At 39.6% G+C, this 22,633-nt stretch overlaps 1 protein-coding gene across 2 annotated transcripts; it reads left to right on the top strand.

Moving 5' to 3' along the window:
- The first annotated feature begins 491 nt into the window (after positions 1–491).
- On the top strand, positions 492–19,388 carry LOC101158990 (apolipoprotein B-100-like). 2 transcript variants are annotated; one of them, XM_023953279.1, is made up of 30 exons: positions 492–536; positions 1,202–1,415; positions 1,534–1,566; positions 1,660–1,772; positions 1,852–1,997; positions 4,128–4,275; positions 4,369–4,521; positions 4,639–4,763; positions 4,863–4,948; positions 5,273–5,717; positions 5,805–5,919; positions 6,126–6,272; positions 6,355–6,566; positions 6,644–6,839; positions 6,923–7,099; positions 7,592–7,777; positions 7,864–8,034; positions 8,116–8,321; positions 8,411–8,593; positions 8,672–8,802; positions 8,887–9,094; positions 9,183–9,355; positions 9,455–9,615; positions 9,702–9,814; positions 9,903–10,276; positions 10,827–16,838; positions 16,918–16,951; positions 17,808–17,831; positions 17,924–18,104; positions 18,192–19,388. In XM_023953279.1, exons 2-30 carry the CDS (start codon positions 1,361–1,363, stop codon positions 19,173–19,175), a joined length of 11,292 nt encoding a protein of 3,763 aa, XP_023809047.1. In that variant the 5' UTR covers positions 492–536; positions 1,202–1,360; the 3' UTR covers positions 19,176–19,388. The 2 variants fall into 2 exon arrangements, with proteins under 2 accessions (XP_023809047.1, XP_023809046.1); XM_023953278.1 differs by having other exon boundaries at positions 531–550.
- The last annotated feature ends 3,245 nt before the right edge of the window (positions 19,389–22,633 follow it).

Below are 22,633 nucleotides of genomic sequence, written 5' to 3'. Positions count from 1 at the left end.
TTTTCTTTGAAGATAGTCAAAATCAGATTTTTTTAAATGTGTCTTTTAAAGTTTTTGCAGTGTAATGTTTAATTTATTAAAACTTTAATTCCATACAGCTTTAGTTTATTGTCTTTCTTGAACATATTTCTTGCATCTTCATCACGTTTAGGGCCTAGCATATAAGAAAAAGAACTGAAGACAAATGTACTTACATTTAAAATGTTTAAATAATCTGAGATGATTAACTAAAACAGAGGTGCATAAATATAAAATAAAATAACTGAGTGTACTCTTACATTTGGATTGCAATGAAACTTTAAAATCTATAAAAACCAAGGCTGCAGCAGCCATATTGAGGTTATCACTGTTTATTTAGCATGTGATGTCCAAGTTACAGAGTGAACCAAAGCTCCAGTTCAAACAACAAATCAAACTCTGCACGGACCTTTGAATCTTTGTTGATCAAAGTTCATCTATTCACCAAAAATGTTTGTCAAATGATTTGTGTCATCATTTCAGGAGGTGTAAGGAGAGCAGCAGACACTGGATTCCAGGTACGACTGTTTGTGTAAGTAACTTTATTTTTTCCACGGCTTCAAAAAGTGGCTCTTCTAAACTGTTGTAAAAGTCTGGGTGAATTGGAATTGTGCATAAAATAAAGATTGAGTTACTTAACCCCAAACTGCATTTAATGGCAGTTAAATATAAAACATAGAGGAAATACTGCTATAAACAGCTGGAATGGCTTTGTGTCACAGTTATCAAAAGATAAAGCCGAGGTAAGTTTATCTTTTTGCCACTTACAGTAGAAGGACTTTGTGTTGGGATCATGCTTTGATCACTCACTGCTCTCTGACGAACGTCTGTCTGTGGCCGAATACTGGCTGAAGCTGAAACTTTTGTTTGAATCATCAAGAAAAAGGGAAAATATTCCTTTTTTCGTGGTCTGTTACTGTAAACTGTGACATTTGTGCGTATAAAATAGTTCACCTTGATCCTAAAAGAAGGACAATATTAATTTGAAAAATGTTGAGCTTATTTGAGTAAATATGCTGAAGCATGTAGAATGGTGCACAATAACAAGATAACATGACAACTGGGACTAAAAAGCTTTCACTATATTTAAACATGGAGCGTTCTGCACAAAGGATCAATTTAGCATATAAGCTCGGATCTATAGGTAGGTTCCTAAACCTTTTGCCTTTGTCCCTCCACACAGGAGGCAGCAGTGGACTTTGAGCCATCAAAGCACCATCTGTGCATCCCAGTACCCTGACAGAGTCCAGCTGAGGGTATAAAACACTCAAACTCAGACTGACGCATCAGTCTCATCTGAGTACTCGCCGTCCAAGTGGGAGAGAGCTTCCACGAGCCCGCCATGGGGGACTCAAAGCTCTGCCTTTTGCTGCTCCTCGGCACAACCGCCTTGGCTTGTGAGTCGGACCTGCATGCATTTTCTATGCTCTGAATGGAATTGAAATTTAATTCGTTTGAATTTTTAGTGGTTGTTTAAAGCAATTTTAAGCCCTTATTTTATTGCTTTTTGAACAGTTGCCCAGGATGAAACCTTTCCTACCTGTCTGTGTAAGTTGTTGTCTCTTTCAACTAATTTTAGTGTTAAAATATACTTACATGCACATAAGTCTCTGTATTTTTATTAAATAATATGTTTCTTAGTGGACCAAAGATACAAGGCCCTGCACAAGTATGAATACCAATATGAGGCTGAATCTTTAAATTCCATCAATGGAGCTTCACAGCTTCAGAACGGACCCAGAGTCTCCTGCAAGGTGAGATGGCAAATTTGACTTTTTTTCCCATTTCAGATGTTGATCATCACATGTTAGACTCATTTATCTTCTCACTCAGGTTGAAATTGAAGTGCCACAGACTTGCAGCTTCATCATCCGCACCAGCGGCTGCAGTCTGAGCGAGGTCGCAGACATGGACGCAGACGGTAACGCTGTGTTCAGGCCTGCAGTCAACTCTGAGACCTTTGCTGCTGAAATGGAGAGGTACTGCACACTAGGGTTGCGTTTTGGCAAGAAGTCAGGCGATACAATATGTACATGTGTCACGATACAAATGTATGATATATATTCCGATGCACCAGACTGCACCAGAGATAATATATCAACATTTTTGAAAGAGTATGACTTTGAAAAACCTTTGTCTGAATATTAATACATCTTTCACATGGACAAATTTGTATAAAATACACTTTTTTAAGTATTGGAGCATTAAGCAGTGCAACTGTATCTCACACACAAGTTGTTCTTACCCATTCAGATTTATAGGGTTTATATTTTGGTAAAGAAATAAAGAAATATTTAATCGACTAGTTTCCACAGCAAAATATTTTTAGCATACAAAAGAACAAAGTTTAAATCTGTCTTAATAACTAAGGTTGAATAATTAATTCTAATATTAATTTTAAAAAAAGTTATTCATTTGCAACACTACTTGAATGTAGCCTACATTAAGAACTTAGCTATTGGTTGGTGAATTGCATGACCATAGAAAAACAATGAACAATCTCCAACAGGACAATCTGCCTATTTCACTTAAAATTAGGGATGGATACCGTTTGAATTATTTGATGCTGGTGCAGAACCGACACTGTAGTAGATGCTTCAAAAATGAAAAAACATGCCAATTTTTTCCATAAACATTTCAGTATGACGAAGTGAATGAAATTAAGCCTAAAGGCCGTGTCGCCCAGCTCCTATGTACATGATGCGCATATTGCAGGGATGAAAACTGGTCATAAATGAAGGTAACATTTATGCAATAATTGTGTATAAACTACTTAAAATATGCATAAGCTGTGTAACTCTCATTGACTAAACATTTTGAACAGCTCAAAGTTGAATTCACGTAAAGATCCAAAGCCCTCGACAGACATCTGCACACATAGCGAATGACAAACGCAAGAAACACTTAAGAATAAAGTATATCACGCATGGATCATGTAAGAGTAAATTTTTTTCCATGGAAATACGCAAAATGTACGTAGCGGCTGTGTGTCAGCCTTTAGATGCTTTACTTCATTGTCTATGGCAGGCTGCAATGCAGCTCCATTTCTGTTTTCACGCTAATTGAAACATTCACTTCAGCGCTCATTGGCACAGCGTCTGTCTTTTTTCAGAGCATTGTATACGTTAGGTGTATCCATCAGGTCGAAGAATTTGAATAATTTCTGTGAAGCATGTCAAAACTTTAATTTGTGTTGCCTTCAGCATTTTGAATGAAGCTCAGCACAGTGCATGCATCTTTAGGGCCTCACCTGTTCTTATATCACCCCGCCCACAATCACTGGAAAGGTAAAATGATTGGATAAAATTCTACAGCAAAACTACATAGAAGGCAAATGTCTGACATGTCTAAAACAAAACCCCGAAACGTGTGTTTTCATGTGGTATTGGTGGTTCCGTAGGTGGTACTCATACCAACTTGAAACAGAGTTGCGACACCCATCCCAGTTAAAACTGATTGATATATGTCTCATAGAATCCTGTAACAACAGCAACTAAAAGCTTACTGAGCGTACATCTACCCCGAGATGGATCTTGCAAAATCCTGTTGTTGTTTTGGTGTGGTGCAGATCTGCTGAGTCTTGGTGTGGTTTACTGCCAACCACCGGTCAGTGGTTTAACCCTTGTGCTATCTTAGATGACCCCACCCTTACACTGACGTGTTCTCCCTACCATGACAAAGGTGGATAAAGGAGGAAAGATTTCATGGAATCCATGGACACAAGTGAAGATCACAAATCATTGAAGAAAAAAGGTTCAGAACACTGTCTAGTAGTGGGTCTAGATGACCCAACTCCCAACGTTAAAGTGCCTAGGATAGCTCAAGGGTTACCTGGAACCACTGACCGGTAGTTGACTGTGGTTCCAGCTAAACCACTGACTGATTGTTGGCAGTGGTCAGTGGTTTAATTGGAACACAAAAGAAAGACTCTGAACCACATTAAAAAAAAATCAATTAAAGATTGTTCTGGATGAAAATGAAATGTGTTGTCAAATGAAATATCGCAATATTTGACAGAAGCAATTTGTTCTCCTCTCCTTTTATAGACACACACCTAATTCAACTCTTTAGTTAAAACATAGTGTTTCAACCATGCTTTTTTTTTGCAGATATCCTCTGAAAGTTGTAGTTGAGGGTGAGTATGATGTGAAATTGTACCCTGAAGATGGAGAGACATCAACCATTCTAAACTTCAAGAGGGGTATTGTCTCTGCCCTGGCTGTGCCTTCACTGCAGGAGGACAAGAACAAGAACATGGTATGGTGTTCAAATATAACCACTCACCTAATCTGTAATTAGGATTTACATAATCAAGCTTGGCATCATTTCATTCCCTGTCTCTTTTTTTAGCCCACTATCCATGGCAAGTGCAGGACCTCCTACAATATCAATGCCAGAGAAGACATCATAACTGACATCAATCTGAACAGGGATTTGTCCAGATGTGACAAATTTGTCCCAATCAGAGATCACAATAGCCCCCTGGCACTCATCACAGGCATGGTGAGATGCTCCAGAGAGTCTAAGCGGTGCAGTCTATGCACTGGTAGAAAAGGCATTTATAAATGTCTATTTATTAGAACTTTAAATGATCTCCTATGTTAACTGGTCCATTTTCAGCACTACCCCCTGTCCCAGCTGGTCAGAAGCTCTCAAACCTGCAACTACAAGTTTGACAATGAGAAAAAACACATGACTTCTGGTTCCTGCACAGAGACTCACATCCTCATCCCGTTTTCACACAAGTAAACTTTTATACTTGTTCACTGTTATGTGACTGCAATCCATTTGCTATCATTGCACAACTGCACTCTGATATTCCACCTTGTTTTTTTTCTTTGCAGAGGGAAATATGGAGTTACTAATGTTGGAAAACAAGAACTTACTCTGGTTCAGGTGTCAGCTCACAATGACAGAGTTTTTGACCGCGGTAAACCTTTTAATTTCAGATTTTTCTGGTATAGTATTACAATGTATTGAAAATTCCAGACAGCAAAGCCAATATTTCAAGGGAAACAAAAATTAACCCCTTTCCCAAAAAAAATAGGGTTACATTTCTGAATTTTGCTTTTAGTAAAGGAAAAATTTGTTTAAACATGTTTGATGTTTCTGAGTTTTATGACAACTTCATTAAGCTGTCATTTAATTAAGTTGTTATTTATTTGTTTTAGCACCTGAATGTTTTTGGAAGCAAAATTTTGGTTCATGTATCTAAACATTTAACTCATCACTGTCTTTTTGGTTGGGTATCAAGGAGACAATGTCCAGGATCTTCACATGGAGGCAGTGAAGGACAAAAGTGCCATCCAGGACAAGGAAGCAGCGCTAACTCTCATGAGAGAACTGGTCTCTCTGCCCGACAGTGAAGGCGAAAGGAGGCCCCACCTCTTCCAAAAGCTTGTCTCCATGGTCCGTGGATTGACGACCGAAACCCTGAGCGCTGCTGTTCCTGATGCTCTGGGCGTGTCCCGCTTCCTGACCTACCAGGTTCTGGCTCAGTGTGGAACCCCTGAGTGCAGCAGTGCCATCATGCAGATCCTCAGGACCTTTGATACCACCTCCCCAGAGGTCGATGCAGCTATTTTTGCTCTGGGATTTATGTCCAACCCCTCAGCTCTCCTGATAAACGACATGCTACAGATGGCAAAGTTCAAGTCCAGCAAGCCCATCATGTACGCCCTGAGCAACGTCGTCAAGAGGTAGGATGTCCAAACAGTGTCAAGTTTTAAAGAAACCTGCTCCACATACAATGAGCTTTATTTGAACTACATCTGTCTTTTCATAAGGTTTTACAAAGCAGAGAAAAAACTGATTCCTGAGATTCATTCTGTTGCTGAGTTCATGGCTGATGAGCTGGGCGACTGCACTGGAGACCAGGACCACGCTTTCCTAACATTGAGGGTAAGCCCCTCTGCCAAAGCCAGAAATGGAAACACAATTCGATGGCATCAAATGTCTTCTTTATTAAAAAATATAATAATAATAACAATAAAAGTTCCTCTCACCCTCTGCGGGTGGTTTCTCACCGAAGTCCCAGTCCCCTACCAGAGGCCTCTTGCAGAACATGTCTAAATATGATGAAGACAATTGTTTCTATGAAATTGTAGGTGATTGGAAACATGGCTCCAGCCGTCTTTCCTGCCAGCCCTGCACTCAGAAAAGCAGTCCTCCAGTGTGTGAACCAACCGGCTGCTGGCCAACAAGTTCAGCAGGCTGCCATCCAGGCGTATAGACAAATTCCAGTTCCTCAAGAGGTTTGTGGAAAGTCTGTTAGATTCTTACATCTCCTTGCTTTCCATCAGCACTCCTTTTGATTAATGTATTCCTAATTTATAGGCGAGGAAAGTGCTGATGGAGGTGCTGTTGAACAAAGGCAATCCTGTGCAACAACGCATTGCTGCATATCTTGTGTTGATGAAAGATCCTGAAACAAGTGAGCTTGCCCAACTGGATGATGCCTTTCTCAATGAAGACAACGACCAGCTCCTAAACTTTGTCATGTCCCACATCATAAACATTTTGTCATCAACTGATCCTGAGACCCGACAGTAAGATTCTTTTGGATTAAGGGTGCCTTGATTTCTTTTCTTTCCAGTATGAAATATTTTTTATTTTGTTTGCACAGAATCAGAAACAAGATAAATGAGGCCATGAAAAAAAGTGTGGTTGCACCATATTTTGATCCCATGACGCTTTCTAGCAACTACAAGCTCGGCTCTCTAGAGAGCAACATGATCTATGAAAGTGGCAGTTACCTGCCTAAGGAGGTCATGCTTGACATGACATTGAAGGCTTTCGGGTTTGAGATTGACATGATGGAGGTAACAATTTTGAACCATCTATCCCAAGTTGTGCTTTGGGGCTTTTCAACATTTTGATCAAGGGAATACTGTAATCCTTTCAGATTGGAATGGAGGGCAAAGGATTTGAGCCAGCCATTGTTGCCCTGTTTGGAGAGGACGGGTTCTTCCCAGACACCACCCTGAAGGCCATGTACTTTGTCACTGAAAACATGCCAGATGCAGTCAGCGAGATGTTGCAGAACATCATCCCTGCTTTAAAGAACAGGAAGAAGAGGGAGGTATGTGTTTGCTCATTTTATTCCAATCTAAATATGTAATTGATCGCTTTTGTGTGATACAAAAACATTTTAGATTAAGGTACACCAATGGTTTCTTTGGAGACACAAGTGAATGAATTCCTGCTAGTTTGTCATCATTCACTGACAAAATTTCTTTGTGCTATGTAAAAATAATGTATTGGTCAAAGTACTTGAGATTAACTCATTTCAGAACCATTGTATTACAGTAACATTATTTTTTGTCATAAAAAAGCCATGTAATATCTCTCTATTATTTTTTCAGTAACTTATGTTACAGCGGACTAGCAACCTAAAATGTGAACTGTTCAAAGTAGTGAGAACATGGGAAAAAAACACTTTTATGCTTACAAACACATACAATTTAACTAAAACCAACTTCCTAATTTGTCCCTTTTCTTTCCACAAAGAGACACATTTGCATCTTGTTTTAACATGTGTTAAGACTATCTTGAACTCTTTCAAACTTCCTAGAATCTCATTAAGGAAATCGGGCAAAACATTGAAAAACTGCTGAGGGAGATGAAGGCTGCAGAGTCTCCAGAGGCAATGGTTTATCTGAGACTCCTGGGGAATGAGCTGGGGTATCTGAAGTCCAGTGAGATCGCCAGCTCTGCTCAAATGATGTTTGACATCATGTTCAAGATGATTTCAAAGGATGTAAGTTAACTAATGCTGGGCATCTTTACCTAAAAAATAGGAAATTCTGCTTCTGCGTTTAATTTCCTCTGTGTTCATTGTTGTAGGAGGTAATCAAGTCTCTGTTTAGAGACCCTGTCACCAATTTTTTTGCACACTACATCTTCATGGACAATGAATTCTTCTTGCCTACTGTCACTGGTGTGCCCCTGAGGGTTTCACTGTCTGGTACCTTTGCTCCAGGATTCAGGGGAGGCATTCAACAAGCTCATGACAGGGTGACTATCAAGAAAATACTCTGAAACCTAACCTGTAGTTGCATCAACATGGTTGTTAAATCTGCTTCTGGTTTCACACAGAACTCAGTGAGTTTCATGCCATCTGCTGGATTAGAGTTTGTCACTCAGGTTGGCTCGCACATCCCTGAATTTGTTGACTCTGGACTAGAGATGCACACAAACTTATTCCATGAAAGTGGAATCAAAGTCGAGTTCCCCAAAGTGAAGGCAGCAGTTAAGCTGACTATTCCTGCTCCAACTAGTCCCACAAAGCTCCTCAAAGTGACGTAAGAAAACATTTCTTTAATTTAACCCTTCTTGCAGCTTAATTTATCCTTTACTGCAAATAATCCATTCATCCTCTGTTACGATACAGAAACACTCTTGTAGCAGTGGTTGGATCTGAGGTGAAAACAATCCCTCCACTGGTGACTGACAAGGTTGATATTAGCAAATGCTCAAGAGCCTTGGCTGGCATGAAAATCTGCACTGCCTTGCAATACACAAAGGCATTTTCTCATGAGACAGCCCCTTACTTCCCCTTTACTGGAGACAGCAAGTGAGTAAGACTTACTAAAGCATATGTGAATGACCAGCACTCAAGTTATTTATTAAAAACAAAAAATTAACCAAACAGATTTTCCGTGGAGCTGCACCCCACTGGTGACGTCACCGGGTACTCAGCCACCATTGCATATGAGCAGCTAAAGGAAGGAGAAGAAGGCCGACAGAGAGTGGACGCTTTAAAGTTTGTTTTGAGAGCTGAGGGTAAAGGATAATATTGACATTTTGTTATGTTGACCAAATCAAGCTGAAAAATGTAAAGTAACTCAATCGGTTGATTCACAATAGGGGCATATCCAACTGAAGCCACAACCGTGATGATGGTTAACATTAAGAAAAAGATCATGGGATTGGACATCCAAATCCCTGACTTAAAAGTTGAAGAAGGGATCAGATTTCGTTTTGTTGAGGAAAAAAAAGGAAAAGAAACACGTGGCATCACTTTTGAGTTTTTGCACAAAAACCTTCCAGAGCTCACACTCATTGGCCGCACCAGGTAAGAAATCAGCCAATAAATCTGAAGGAATTTTGTGAATGTTTTCTTCATGACCCACGGCTTGCTGACTTACTGGCTCATCTTTTAGTCTGAAGGACATGAAGGAAGGAATGCTGAAAGTCCAACTCCTAGTTCCCTCATTGAAGGTTGATGCCTCTGTCAAGACGAAAGCTAAAATTGAGGAGGAACTGGAATTGGAACTTGAGAGTGATATTAAGGTCATGGGTGCTACATCCAAACAGAAAATTGAACTAACATATGGTAAGGGTATTTTACAACAACATTTATGTCTGAGTAGCATGATAAAATTCCCATTGTGTGACATTTGGGGGAATCATCTAAACTGGTCTTTTGTTTCAGACGGCAGAGAGATTGAAGCTGAGGTCAAGTCTGAGATGAACACTCAAATTAGCTCTCTCCCCAACGGAAAAATTATAGAAAAGTACGGGAACCAGATTCTTGACATGAAGGTGGGAAAAACTGACATGAAAGTTCGTCACATCTTCAGGAAATTTGTGGAGGTACTCATTTCCCAGAAATAATTTGCACATTTTTTAAGTTACAAATGGATAAAACATGAGAATGAACTCCTTTTCCTTGTTTGTAGGCTGCAAATAATTACATGGAAAAATATGGTGCAGAAATGCTTCCTTATATACAGAACTTTAGACTGCCTAATATTTCCGAGGTCTCTCTTCCAGAGAAACTTTTCCTAAACACGTAAGATGCCTTTGATAAAACAAGACATCAACAGATTTCCTTTTTTACCTTCAAAGATTCCTATGTGTCTAATTTGTGTTTTTAACAGAGAAGCAAAGGCAACCTACACCTTAAATGATGAGCGGATAAAAATTTCTGTCCCTGTGCTTTTTGGAGGAAAATCAAGAGATGAGCTCAAATTCCCACCAGCTCTGAGCACCCCAAGAGTTTCTCTGCCACAGTTTGGACTGGAAATTGCCTCCAGGAAGATTTCCATCCCAGATTTTGTTGTCCCTGAAGACTTCATTCTGTCTATTCCTGTCTTTGGCAAAGCTGAATTTTCGACTAAGATGGAGAGCAACCTGTATGACATAGAGGCCTCAATGGCGGTCGGTAAAGACATTGTTGAACCACCAAGCTATTCAGCTAAGTTTGATGCGAAAGGAACCTCTCCAATTGAAATCCTTACAGTTGCAGTTGAAGGTATTTCATTGACAAGAATATTTTCAAGAATTATAAGTGTTTTACCAGAATGATCTTCCTTCAGTTATGGCATTTATTAATCTGTATTCTAGAATCTACAATTATTTATGTGACATAATGTCTCCTTGAACTCAAGTTCAGTGTTTTAAAGTGTTTGCTCATGATCCGCTCTGGGCTCTGTAAAAGTCCACAACGAATTTCCCAACATTGACCAACAAGTTCTTTTGGATTAGTTCTACACGCTTATGTCACCAAGCCCTAGAAAACAACTTAGAAAAGTCCTTGAACCATTCCGACTTCAAACGAATATTGCAATGCTCTCTAAATTTCACAAGAGCTGATAAGAGGGGGGTTGCTTATATATTTTATGACACATTAGGGAGATTATTGATGATCCTTTAGGGGAGAAGTAGCCTTCATGGACTTAAAATATTGAAGTCTATTGAGCACATGTGGCCCCCTTTTTCATCAAGATCTTGTCATTTTGTTGTTTTCTGTTGGGCCTCTGTAAACAAGTGTTATTTTGTCTTCCTCTTGTGTTTTGCATCAGGTTCTGGAATGGTGTCCTCCAGTGATTCTATCAAGGCTAAACTGAAGAGTGCTCTGACCCATAAGTTCATTCAAGCCAGTTTTAATTTTGAAGAAGATATACTCATCAAGGAAAAAATCAGTTTGAATTCAGTGAGCAAGATAGAGGCCTCAAGTCCTTTGGGTCTTAGCATCAACTTTATGCACACTGCGATGGCTGGAGTCAACACTGAAAAAATCACCGGTGAACACATGTATGAAGGGGCGTTTAAGGCTGGGCCCATTTATGGCAAAGTTACTTCAGGGCAATCCTTTGCTGTGTTCCCATTAGAACCAAAAGCAACATGTAGTTCTAGAGTTCAGATTGACTCCACTGTTTTTAAGGGGAAGAACACAGTGGCAGCAAAACTGGCTAAAGGCGATGTTTATGTTCTGTTCCACACCAGTGCTTTGGAAGATGTCTTCCGTCAAGACGCTAAACTTCAATTCCAAAACTCCATGTTGTCAGTGACATGTGAGACAGCAGCCACTGCTATTGGCTTGCAGATTCGCAACCTTGTTGAGGCTGCTGTCAAAGAGGGCAAAGTCACCGTCAGTGTTAACACAAACTGTGACCACTTCGAAAACAAGGGTTCCTCTATGCTGACTGCCTCTTTTGATAAAAATGGTCTGGTCATAACCTCTGATGCAAATGTGAAGCTTTTCGAGAATGAGGCAATCCATAAGGCCACTCTCAAAATGAACAAGGACGGTTTGATCACAAGCGGAACATCGACCCTGCAAAGTCCTCTGTCATTGGAAAATGTTTTCAGCGGTGAAGTTAAAGCCACAGGAGCTGTTCTATCGATTTCCAACAAAGCTGCAATGCTTGATATCAAGTTCGACAATGTCAACAATCTGGACATTACACCTTCCAGCTTTCACTTCACCTCCCAGGCTGAAGCAGTTGCAAAGGAATATGCCTCTTACAAGCACAAGTACGACTTTGATCTAAAACCCTACATCGCCTCTGCAGTTATTAACAACAACCTGGAGCTCCTTGGTGCCAATTTCATAAATGAAGCCGTGCTAAATGCAGAGCTTTACAAGATGGATTTAACTGGAAGTTTGAAGACTACGTATGCAGAGGAAGAGGTCAAGCTCACCTACCAGGTTAACTATGCTGATTTGAGTGCAAACGCCAAGTGCAGCACCACTGGAAAACTCTTTGGCACTCACATGAATCACAATACTGAACTGGAAATTGTCGGTCTAGCAGCCACGTTCAACAATGAAGCCCGCTTTAACTCCCATCCAATGCGCTTTGACCACACCATTCGTTGCAGCGTTGTTCCCTTTGATTTCAACCTTGATGCTATCTTCAATGCTGACGGCGATGTGGATTTGTATGGAAAGCACAGTGCCCAGCTCTTTGGCAAGTTCTACCTCAGAACCCAACCCTTGGCTTTTGCTGCCTCACATGAATCCAGAGCATCAATGACCCACCAGCTGGACAATGGCGTTTCCCTTCTCACCACATATGACAACAAGATGGACACTGTTCTGTCACCCCAGGAGCAGAAAAGCAGTTTTAGAATAAGGTCTAAAATGAATGAACATGCGTTTAATGAGGACATTGATGTTTACAACACTGCAGATAAGATTGGAGTTGAGGTTTCTGGCACCATCCTCACAAACATAATCAACACGGCTTCTGATGAAAACCAAGAGTTTACCCTCTCTGGCTTCCTCAAGTATGACAAAAAATCAGACAGTCATATAATTTCCTTCCCTCTGGCTGAAACTCTACCAAAGATCTTAGAGGACATCAAGGGACTTGTTGTGCATGTGGCTGAAGCTCTGCAAAACTTCATGAATGACAAGGAGGTAAGGGCTAAACTTGAGGCTCTCCCTCAGCAAATTAGTGCCAGCATTGAGCAAATGAATATTCAAGGCAAGATAACTCAACTGAAGGACTTCATCATTAATTTGACTCAAAACTTTGCCATCTCCAAGGAGGATGTAGAGGCCTCATTAAGAAATCTAAACTTTAATGTTAAGAAACTGCTGGCTGATCTCACTTTTTACATCCAACGTTTTACCGTTATGATCAAGGATACTCTTTCCAGTGTGACTTTTCCAGAACCCCTAATTCAGAAGATTGATGAACTGTGGAAGACGTATCAAATCAAAGAAGCTGTCTTGCACGTCATTGATAGTGTAAAAGAGATGGTCCATGAGATTGACCTTGAAGAACTGATGGACAGCAGCATTGCATTTCTGCAAGACATTGAACTTAAGTATGAAATCAAGGCTAAAGTACAAGCAATTCTGAACAGCATTAGAACAATGTTTGAGAGCTTTGACGTTGTAAAATTTGCTGCTAACCTACAAAATCACATTTCTACAAACTTGACCTACCACATTCGAGAATTAGGTAAAGTCTTACAAGAAGTTTCAGGATTTATATTTTATACCATTCAAGAAAATGTCGAGTATTATGACATTATTGGGAAGATCAATGCATTTAATGACAAGGTGAAGGAGCTAATTGTAAAATTTCAGGTTGATAAACAATTGCAGACTGTCTTGGAAAAAGCCATAGACTTACTTCAACAACTGAAAATTAAGGAAACTATCCTTGCTATTATCAAAATGATAGAAGATGCAGATATCCCTTCCAAATTTAGTCAAAACTTCCAGCGTAGCATCAATTACCTTAAAGAAAGTGAAGTGAAGTACATTATCGATCAACTGAATGCTGTCATTGAAACCGTTGTGGAAAACCTGAAGGCTTTGGATTACAAAGAATTTGTAAATCTAACCAATGAAAAGATTGCTGCGTACAACGCATTTGTGAACGAGCAGATCAGGACTTTAGAAATTCCCCATAAACTCGAAGCAACAAGAGAATTTATTAATGCTGTCCTTTCCTCCATCAAGAGCTTTATGGAACACCTAAGAGAAATCAAAGTTGCAGAAATAACAAAATCTGCAAATGATCTACTTCAAACTACGGTGTGGGAGCTTCTGAAGAAGCTAGCTGAGGACTTAAAAAAAGAAATCAGAATACTGGAGGTGAAGACCAAAATTTCTTTTTTTCTAAACTGTGTGCATAGGTTTTACACAGAGATTGTGTCCAATTTGAGTGATGCTTTCACTCGTCTTTTTAAAATATTAAATGAGTGGTTACCTGACCAGCCGATCATCACAGAAATCCAGCAAATCTTTGAAGGGCTTCTTAATGAACTGAAGAAAGCTGAGATCAATGTTCCATCATTTACCATTCCTCTTACAGATCTAGATGTGCCTTCCACAAAGTTCAGTGTGGACATTTTGAAAAACTATAATCTGCCCTCACAGTTGGAGATCCCTGAATTCACATTTATTGGTCTGTATACCTTTAAAGCAACCACAATTTCTTCTGATGACATCAAACAGAAAATGATGGATTTCATTGATTTCATTGTCAACTTTGACATCCAAATGCTGCCAGAGGATTCTTTTTTTGGAGATTTGAGGATGAATTACTTTCCAACCTTGCCAGATTTCACCCTACCAGAATTCCCCTTTTCAGATATTACATTCCCCTCCATCCCAGTAATCCCTGCAGAGAAACTTGTTAAGTCTCTTGAGATTCCCGAAATCAAACTACCATCTATTCCAAAAGAGATTATGCTTCCATGCTTTGGCAAACTCTATGCTGAGATCAACTTAAACACCCCCGTTTACATCTTTAAGACCACTGCAGAGTTTAAGAACGCAACTGAATCTAAAGTAACACCCGTGTTCACTGGACTATTCTCTTCTGAGGGAACGTCTCAGTTTTCAGACATACTCACCTACAAATTTGACTCCACCACTCGCATCTCAATTCCAAAAAGGAAGCGTGTAGTAGTTGGACAGACTATAAAACTCAACCATGTTGCCTTTGGATTTGATCATCAGGGTTCTGTGACTTTCTACAGTAAATCAGTCCAGGCGCAAGCAAAGACCACAACTGAGGTTTCACTTTTACCTATCAGAGGCAAATTACAAAACACAGCTTTTATAGCCATAGAGCGAGGAATGACAGCCACTAGTGACACAGAGTACAGTCATAACGTGCAATTACCATTGGTCAGAAGTGAATTTTCTGCAACCCAAAAGACAGTCCTTCGCCAGGATGGTAACACTGTCTCGTTGACAAGTGAAACTACTGGTAAGGGGCAGTTAAATGACCAGGATGGCACACACAACAGCAAGGTTGACTTGTCACTCAGCCCAACCTTTTCTAGTTTCTCTTTCTCTGGTGACACAAACTTTAACGTCTTTCAGGCAAAACAGCTTCTAACAAGTGAATTCCACCCATTACATGACTTTAAGTTCAATGTTAGTAATGACATAAGGGCTAGGGATATGGGTATAGATTACAGCAGTCTTGAAGCTTCTGGACTTGCAAGTCTTCGAGAAATGAAGATTGAGTTGGAAGCAAAGCATAACACAAAATCATATGGTGTTGACAGAGTCTTTATCTCCAACGGAGTCATCTTTAGAATCTGCCCAGTTGAGTTTTTCTTTAACTTTCAAAACAAAGGAAATGCAGGAGTCAATATAGTTCACCCCTATACAGCTAAGGTTGATCTACAGAATGACTACTTAATCGATTTAAATCCAGATGGCCAAAAATTAAACGCAGTGTTCCTTGCTCGCTTTAATCCATACAAAATCTCCTCCAGCTTCCGCGTAGAAAATAATAGAAAGGAGGTTGGTGTCTTTGCAGAAATGAAGGGTGAAGCTAACTTAGACTTCCTCACAAAGCCCATCAGCATTCCTGAAATTGACCTTCCTTTTATTGACTTCCATTCTCCAGCCACTAATGACCTGAACGTTTATGAGCTTACTGGACTGCAGAGTTTCCTGACCACAACAGACCAAGCTATTGATGCAGAGGCCAAGATTGTTTACCAGAAAAGCAATGCTGCTCCACTTGCAGATATTTTGGGTTTAATTCCCATTCCCTCTTTCGGCAATCTCATCACTGAGCTGTCTTTCAAGTCTGCCATCATTAATCTGAACACCAATGCTGGACTGTTTGGAGAAGAGGATCTAGTGTTCCGCCTTAGTGCCACTACTGCTTCTGTGTTTGAGGCTCTGACAGGTAAACTTGAGGGCACCAGCAGTCTTACCACCAAGAGAGGAATCAAGTTGGCAAACTCCCTGTCTCTTAAAAATCCTCACCTGAATGGCAATCATGACAGCACCATCAGTGTTAGCACTGACACTTTGGAAACAGCTGTCTCTGTGGGTACATCTGCAAAAATTGCCCTTCCAGTTCTCAACTTTGAAGTCAGCCATACACTGGTGGCCAATACCCAGTCCAAGGCAGATACTCGTTCCACTCTGAAAATCAAAGGTGATTTTGACATCCCTCTTTTTAAAGCTATTGGGAAGTTGACAGCAGACCACAGTCTGAAGATAGAGGAAACTCCTGAGTTTGTTTCAGTGGACTCAGTTATTAAATCTAGTGTGGATGGAAAAGTATGGGAAAACTACATAATTTTGGGGGCCCTGGACAATGATGCTCATCTCTATGTGAATGAAAGAAAAATACGCATTAGTTCTAAGCTTATTGCTGATACCAAACTTAACCAAGACACAGCCAAAATCGTTAACATGGATGTAAACAAAAATCTGGCCTTAGAGGCCTCCATGGATAAAATTTACGCAGTGCTGGAGTACACTGGACACAACGAAGCGAATCTGTTCGGCATCAAAACCACAGGAAAGCACAGTGTTCAGAGCAACATTGACTTTACACTATCCTCTGGACTAAAAGCCAATTTTGAGATTGATATGCGCCAGCCAAGCGATCTGAGTGAACTGACTTACTTTGAGAAGCTTTCTGCTGATGTTACATCGTCCAGTCAAAAGATCTCCTTTGAAAGCAAGCTTGATAGTCTTTTTTACACCTCAAACGTGGAAGCTGGTTTGGAGGGCAATTTTCCTGCCTTCACTGCAGCATTCAAGTCCTCAGCCTCCACTCCCATTGTTGTCTTGGATTATGATGTAGATGGTAAGTACATTAAAGTCACATATTTACTTTAATCATGTTGTAATCTCTCTATTGACAAATGTCTACATTTTTCCAACAGCTTCTTCTTCTGTCAGCTTTGAGAATGGCCTGATGTAAGTACTTAACAAGTTTGCTTTGGCACATGCAAAACCGTCAGTGTCTGCCAACTATTTAAAAACCAAAGCTTTGTGGTAGTTTTTCTTCGTCTTTGCTACATCTTATGGCTTAGTCACAACTGCACTTTACGGGTGGATACCAAGTCTACGGGTTGAAAAATGTTTAAACCTGTACACAGATGACCCGCATAAAATAGTACAGTCGAATCCCACTTGATGAACCCATAGAGCAAAATTGTGAATGCACATTGTCTACAGGCATCCTGCAGGCGACAGATCGTAGCGAACACTTGAACAACATGTAAGTAACGGTGAAGTGGGTGAGACGCAGATGCAGAGTGAGACGTTTTTATTTTTTATTTTAATCCCCCTCCAAACCTTACGCACTGCACAGGGAGGCCGTTAGAGCTGATCATGTGCACGTTCTTGGTGCAACTGTTGCAAGCTCCTTGCAGGGAACCTGTTGGAAATTAAACAACCAGTGTAGTTTGTGTGGAAATCCTGCAGCCATGCTACGGGCAATTGTGTGTCACCTGTCCACCCTGTTTTTGCAGCATGTGACAGGATCACTCGTATGTCATAAGTGCATGTAACTTACATTCTCCTCAAAAATACTTCACAATTCACGTACCACATGCACGACAAACTGCACGTTCCATTTTATTGACACCTCTTAAGGTGGCCCCACGAGCACACGATTCCTGCGCTTCCTTTAGGATGTTGACAACCCTTCATGAGCCCAAAACCCGCAGCACCTGTGCTGGTCAACCTCTGTTTGAGTGCATGTGACTAAGGCATAAAATGTTACTAGAATTTAACAGACTAGATAATATACAAATATTTTGCATTTCAGGGGAAATCTTCAACAAGATGACAGGTATATTTTCATTTTATTGTGCATGCTGTCCAAAAGAATAACATTAAGAAACAGTCTTGTTTTCAATTTGAAATATCCTTTTCCTCTTCCAGCTGCTCTGATCATAAATTAAACGTTGACGTCTCCACAATTTTGTTCACCAAAGTCAGCCTTCGTTATGAGAACTGTGTCATCAGAGCAACCGTGTCTACTCCCTCTGGTTGCCTCATTGGCCTTCAGCTTAGTAACCAAGACCCTTGCCTGATCAATGCAAGAGTGTATGCCTTTTATCCTGTGAGTATTGCTCATTTTGATAACACAACTGGAACAGAGTGATTAAAAAAAAGTTCTAAAAACTACATGTTTTTATCTTTCCTGGAGACTGATGACACATTGGCCATGACTGATGTCGACATACTGGTCATCAAATCATCTGAAGATGCCGATAACACAAACCTGCAGATTGTCTACAACATGGAGGCGTCTAAAGTGATCCTCACTGAGCTCAAGAAAAGACTCCCCTCTATTTTCTCTGCACTCAAAGTGTTTGCTGACGAGTATCATATTACAAAGACCTTAGAGATTCTGCAGGACACTGTCAGGCAGCACATCAGGGACTCCTATAATGCTGTTTCAAACTATGATGTTAATATGAGTCAAATTTCCAATTATTTTAGGAACACAGTTGTTGGGTACCAGAAAACCGTTCGAGCCTTTTCAAATGCAGTTGTCAGGGTCTTGAGTGAGCTCCGCTTCAAACTGCCAGGGACCAGTGATATGATCACTCTGCCTGAGCTGCTGAAATTGGTGACTGAAACCATTCTTGAAGTGCTGCATAGAGACATCCCCTTTTACTACAACTATTTTGTTGAGGAGATAAGCCAAGTCCTAATCCAAATACCTGCTGGTGATGACGTTAAAAGAGCCCAAATGATTGATCAGGTCAAAACAACTGTCATGCAGCTCTATGAAGGAGCAGTGGATTTTGTGAAAAACTTGGAGAGTCTTGACACAATGCTAGCAAGAATAGGTGAGACCCTGGAGGCAGTTGTTCAGAAAACTCAAGAGTTTGTAGACTCTATCAAGTCGGACTATTTCGACAAAGTCTTCAGCACCCTCAACAGGCTAGACCGTGAACTCGTCACAATAATGAAGAAGGTAGCTGACCAAATCCCTGCTTTCAGCCAGGAAGAGCTTAGCAGAGTGCTTGAGCAGGTAATGGACAAGATCATCCAAATGTTGGACCGATTCAATAATGCCGTTGACGACTTACTGCAGCAAACATCTCAGGAACTGCAGGAATATGTGACTGTTAGAGACGGAAAGTTCAGCGTTAGCTTTCCATATTATCCTTGTCAGCCTTAAGTAAACCCCTCAGAGTGAGGCATAGATACACCAGACTATATGTTTAGAGCCAGCAAAAAGTACAGACACCTTAACAGTATTTAAAGCAGTAGGTTTCATTGAAACAACAGTTGTGTCATTTGAATGTGATGGTTTGTGCTGTAAAGAGAACCTCATAAGTATGAAGCTCTCTGTCAAGCCAAGAGGAAAAGAAGAATAAAAGCTGTGAAAACAGTTTGTCTGCTTTATTTCTTGAAGCTTTTCTTCTCTTGTAGTCTGATTTTTAATCAACTTTAAGAAGAAACCTTTTGACAGTACAGGAGATGTACTTCTCAGATTTCCTAAAATTGTTTATTAAAACAAAAAATTCTAAAGACAATATAGCATTAGTCTTGAAACAATAGAAAATTACAAAACACTTTACTCAAAGAAACTTCTTGTATGGTTTAAAAGTAACAGTCATGGAAAAGTTAAAATAAATGAGAACTTGTAAGACTTAACTTTTATATAATTTCAGAAATGTAAGATAAGTTAAGAAATCAATTTTATTCCAAAGTTTATTTCAATTATAATCAGTGAATTTTAATTTGTGCATGCATGCTGTCAGGTTTAATAAAAATACTGTAAGTTAAAGCTTTGTTGCCGTCTTATGGATGACTAAACCTTACCAACATGGGTGTTTTTTTTTCCTGAAATATTTTTTTTTTGGTAATAAGATCCATTCAATTCTTTCTTTCAGTCTGACAATTAATATATCTGGTAACTCTTGAAGTAAAAAAAACATTTTAGGATTTTGATATATAGAAAATTACCATTGCAAATATTACACACCTAAAGGACCAGCTTCAAACTGTAACACTCATTTTGATAACTCCATTTTATTGCTGTTGTTTACTATTTGTCTCCATGGTAACTACATGTTTATGTAAATTTTAAAACACTCTATAAGATGGATGATGGAAATGCTGCCTAACGTCGTCTTCTGTACCTTTGAATGATGGAGATGAGCCAATCACAGCAGCCCTGGGATTCCCTAAAGGTGCCGACAGCCTCTGTCTGTTCATACAGTGTTTGAGAAACTTGTTGAGGAAACTAACCTTTTTTGTTGCTGAGCTTTAGTTTTAAGGGGCTGCTATGGTGTTTGTTTCAGACTTGTTTTAGAGTTTCATAACAAGTTGTTGCTGTTCACCTTTCGGCATGTTCCGTCAGGGGTGGCTACAGCAAGTCTGCTTCCACTGAGTCGCACATTTGAGTTTGGCAGAGATTTTTAATGCAGCATGCCCTTCGTGACACAACCCTGTTTTTTTATCCGGGCGGGGGACCGGCACTGGGAGGCCCAGACCTGGGCGCCCTTTTGGCTACGTAGTTTGGCAGTAGAGCATAGGGTCTTGCCTAAGCTCCTACACTAGATGAAGCTCATCACGCCTTCTGGGAAGCGAACCCCTGCTTCCCATGAGCCAGTCCTAAACACAGTCATTTCAGTCATCCAGTCGCTACTTCATAGTTTAATGTCAAAGTATTTCAAGTAATTTAAAAAAGGAAAACCGTTTAACAAAACCTAAAGAAGTGGCCTTGACTTCTGTAAATCAGCATGTTTTCTTCACCTCTTTATGTCCCAAATTAATGATTTTTGAAACCAAAGTCACCCTGAATCCCTTTGAGAAAAGTCACAGATGGCAAATGAAGTTCCTATTTACAACCAGAAGAGGACAGTGTGATGTTTCTCGATGATTCATAATCCTTCTGCTACTTTATGATGAGCATGTCAAGTTAAAGTTCCCATCTGTTGTTTTGACCTGCAGCTAACATGTGCTATTTGCCAGATCCTGGCAGGAATCTTCCTTTATTTTAAAGGGGGAGATCCCAAAAGTTGACTAATAGGCTGTGTGTACAAGTAGCAGCTGTGAAGCCACAATAGTATTTTTCTATTCAAGTCTGTAACAACTGTCATATTTTGCCTTCATGTGGTGCTGAACACCTGAAGACCCAAAGCGTGGCACTTAGATGCATCCAGGTTTTACTGTTTAGAAGGCGTAACAGTTTGGCTGTAGTGATTTTTTTATGATTGAAATTCATCAAATTACTGTAACACAGATTTTTTTGCATTTGTATTTTTACATTTGGTTAAAAAGAAAAGCCCAACTTTGTATTTTTTGTTGGTTAATACGAAGAAACCGATCTAATCAAGTACAGAAAAACATGTTTGCACTGATGAGGACATTTGTGGATGAACGTCAAAAACTGAAACCTTTGATCCTCGATTGCCGTTGTAGAAAGGTACATGTTATCATGCAGGCCTAGTCACTGAAATGTAGGGCAATGTTTTAAGGTGGTGCTTTGAACAGGTATAGTTAGATAACACGTGCCCTGGAATCATGATTTTCATGATGGCACTGACGCCGGTTTTCTTAAAGGTCTGCCAGCCACCAGAAATAACTCAGGTTTTAAGGTCTTACCAAAAAATGAATTAAATTTGGATAATCAGGACTGAAATGATTAACCCCTTTGAGTGGTAAAAACCCTTAAAGCCCCAGCTGCCCACACTAGTCTTTTTCTTTATTTGCACAATTTTCAAATATTTCCAAAAAGAGAAAAATACATTCCTGTGTTTTGATTTTGACTTGTTAAATGCAGATTATCTGAAATATTCAGAATCAAGAGGATCAAAGTTACTAATCGATAAACATTTATTCAGGTTTTAATGTTTACATTTTTAGAAAAACTCATTAAACCTTAATTGCAAAAATGCAATAACGAGTTAAATACAGAAAAATAAGGAAAATCACGCCCAAAGATTGCATGAGCAAAACAAATCATCTATGCGCGGTGAAGATGAAAGAAAGTGAGAGCAAAGGAAGCCCCAAAATAAACATGACTGAAAATTGTAAAAGTACTGAATGGCTTCTCAATACAAAGATTCCCATAGTTCAAAAATCGTTCTTGAAATTCTGGCAAAGAAGGAGATGTCAGAAAATTGTCCTGTTGACTTCCTTTGTTTTAGAATTTGTGAGCCAAATTCATCCAGGAGAGACTGAGTTGCTCATTCGTGATTTTTCTTTAAGCTGTGAGCTGGTCTGTGTTCGTGAACAAACAAACACCCCCATGACTCATCGTAATGAGTAACTGAATTTGTATTCAAGCCTCTCAGTTAATCAGAACAACAAAAAAAACCTCGTTTGTCCTCATAGAGTCATGGCTGGAAGTTAACGTGACTGAGTTGGTAAAAATTAAACTGCTTTTTGTATGGATTTTTTTCGATTTTTATATTACAGGGGTACTAAAACGATCAAAACATCTTCTACTTGTTTAAAAAGGGAGTCAAGCAGTCCATTTTTAGTCTTTTAATGATTTCTAGAGGTTTTGGAAAAAAATTAAAATAACTGTTGGCTTTACCTTTTATTTAAAAAAGTATAAGAAATACCACATTTCCGTTTTTTCTTTGTCAAATTGACATTCATCAAATTGAGGTTCGGTTATTG

Source organism: Oryzias latipes, chromosome 24 (assembly GCF_002234675.1).
Source record: "Oryzias latipes chromosome 24, ASM223467v1".
Lineage (NCBI taxonomy): Eukaryota > Metazoa > Chordata > Actinopteri > Beloniformes > Adrianichthyidae > Oryzias > Oryzias latipes.
This window is presented reverse-complemented; position numbering and strand designations above follow the sequence as displayed.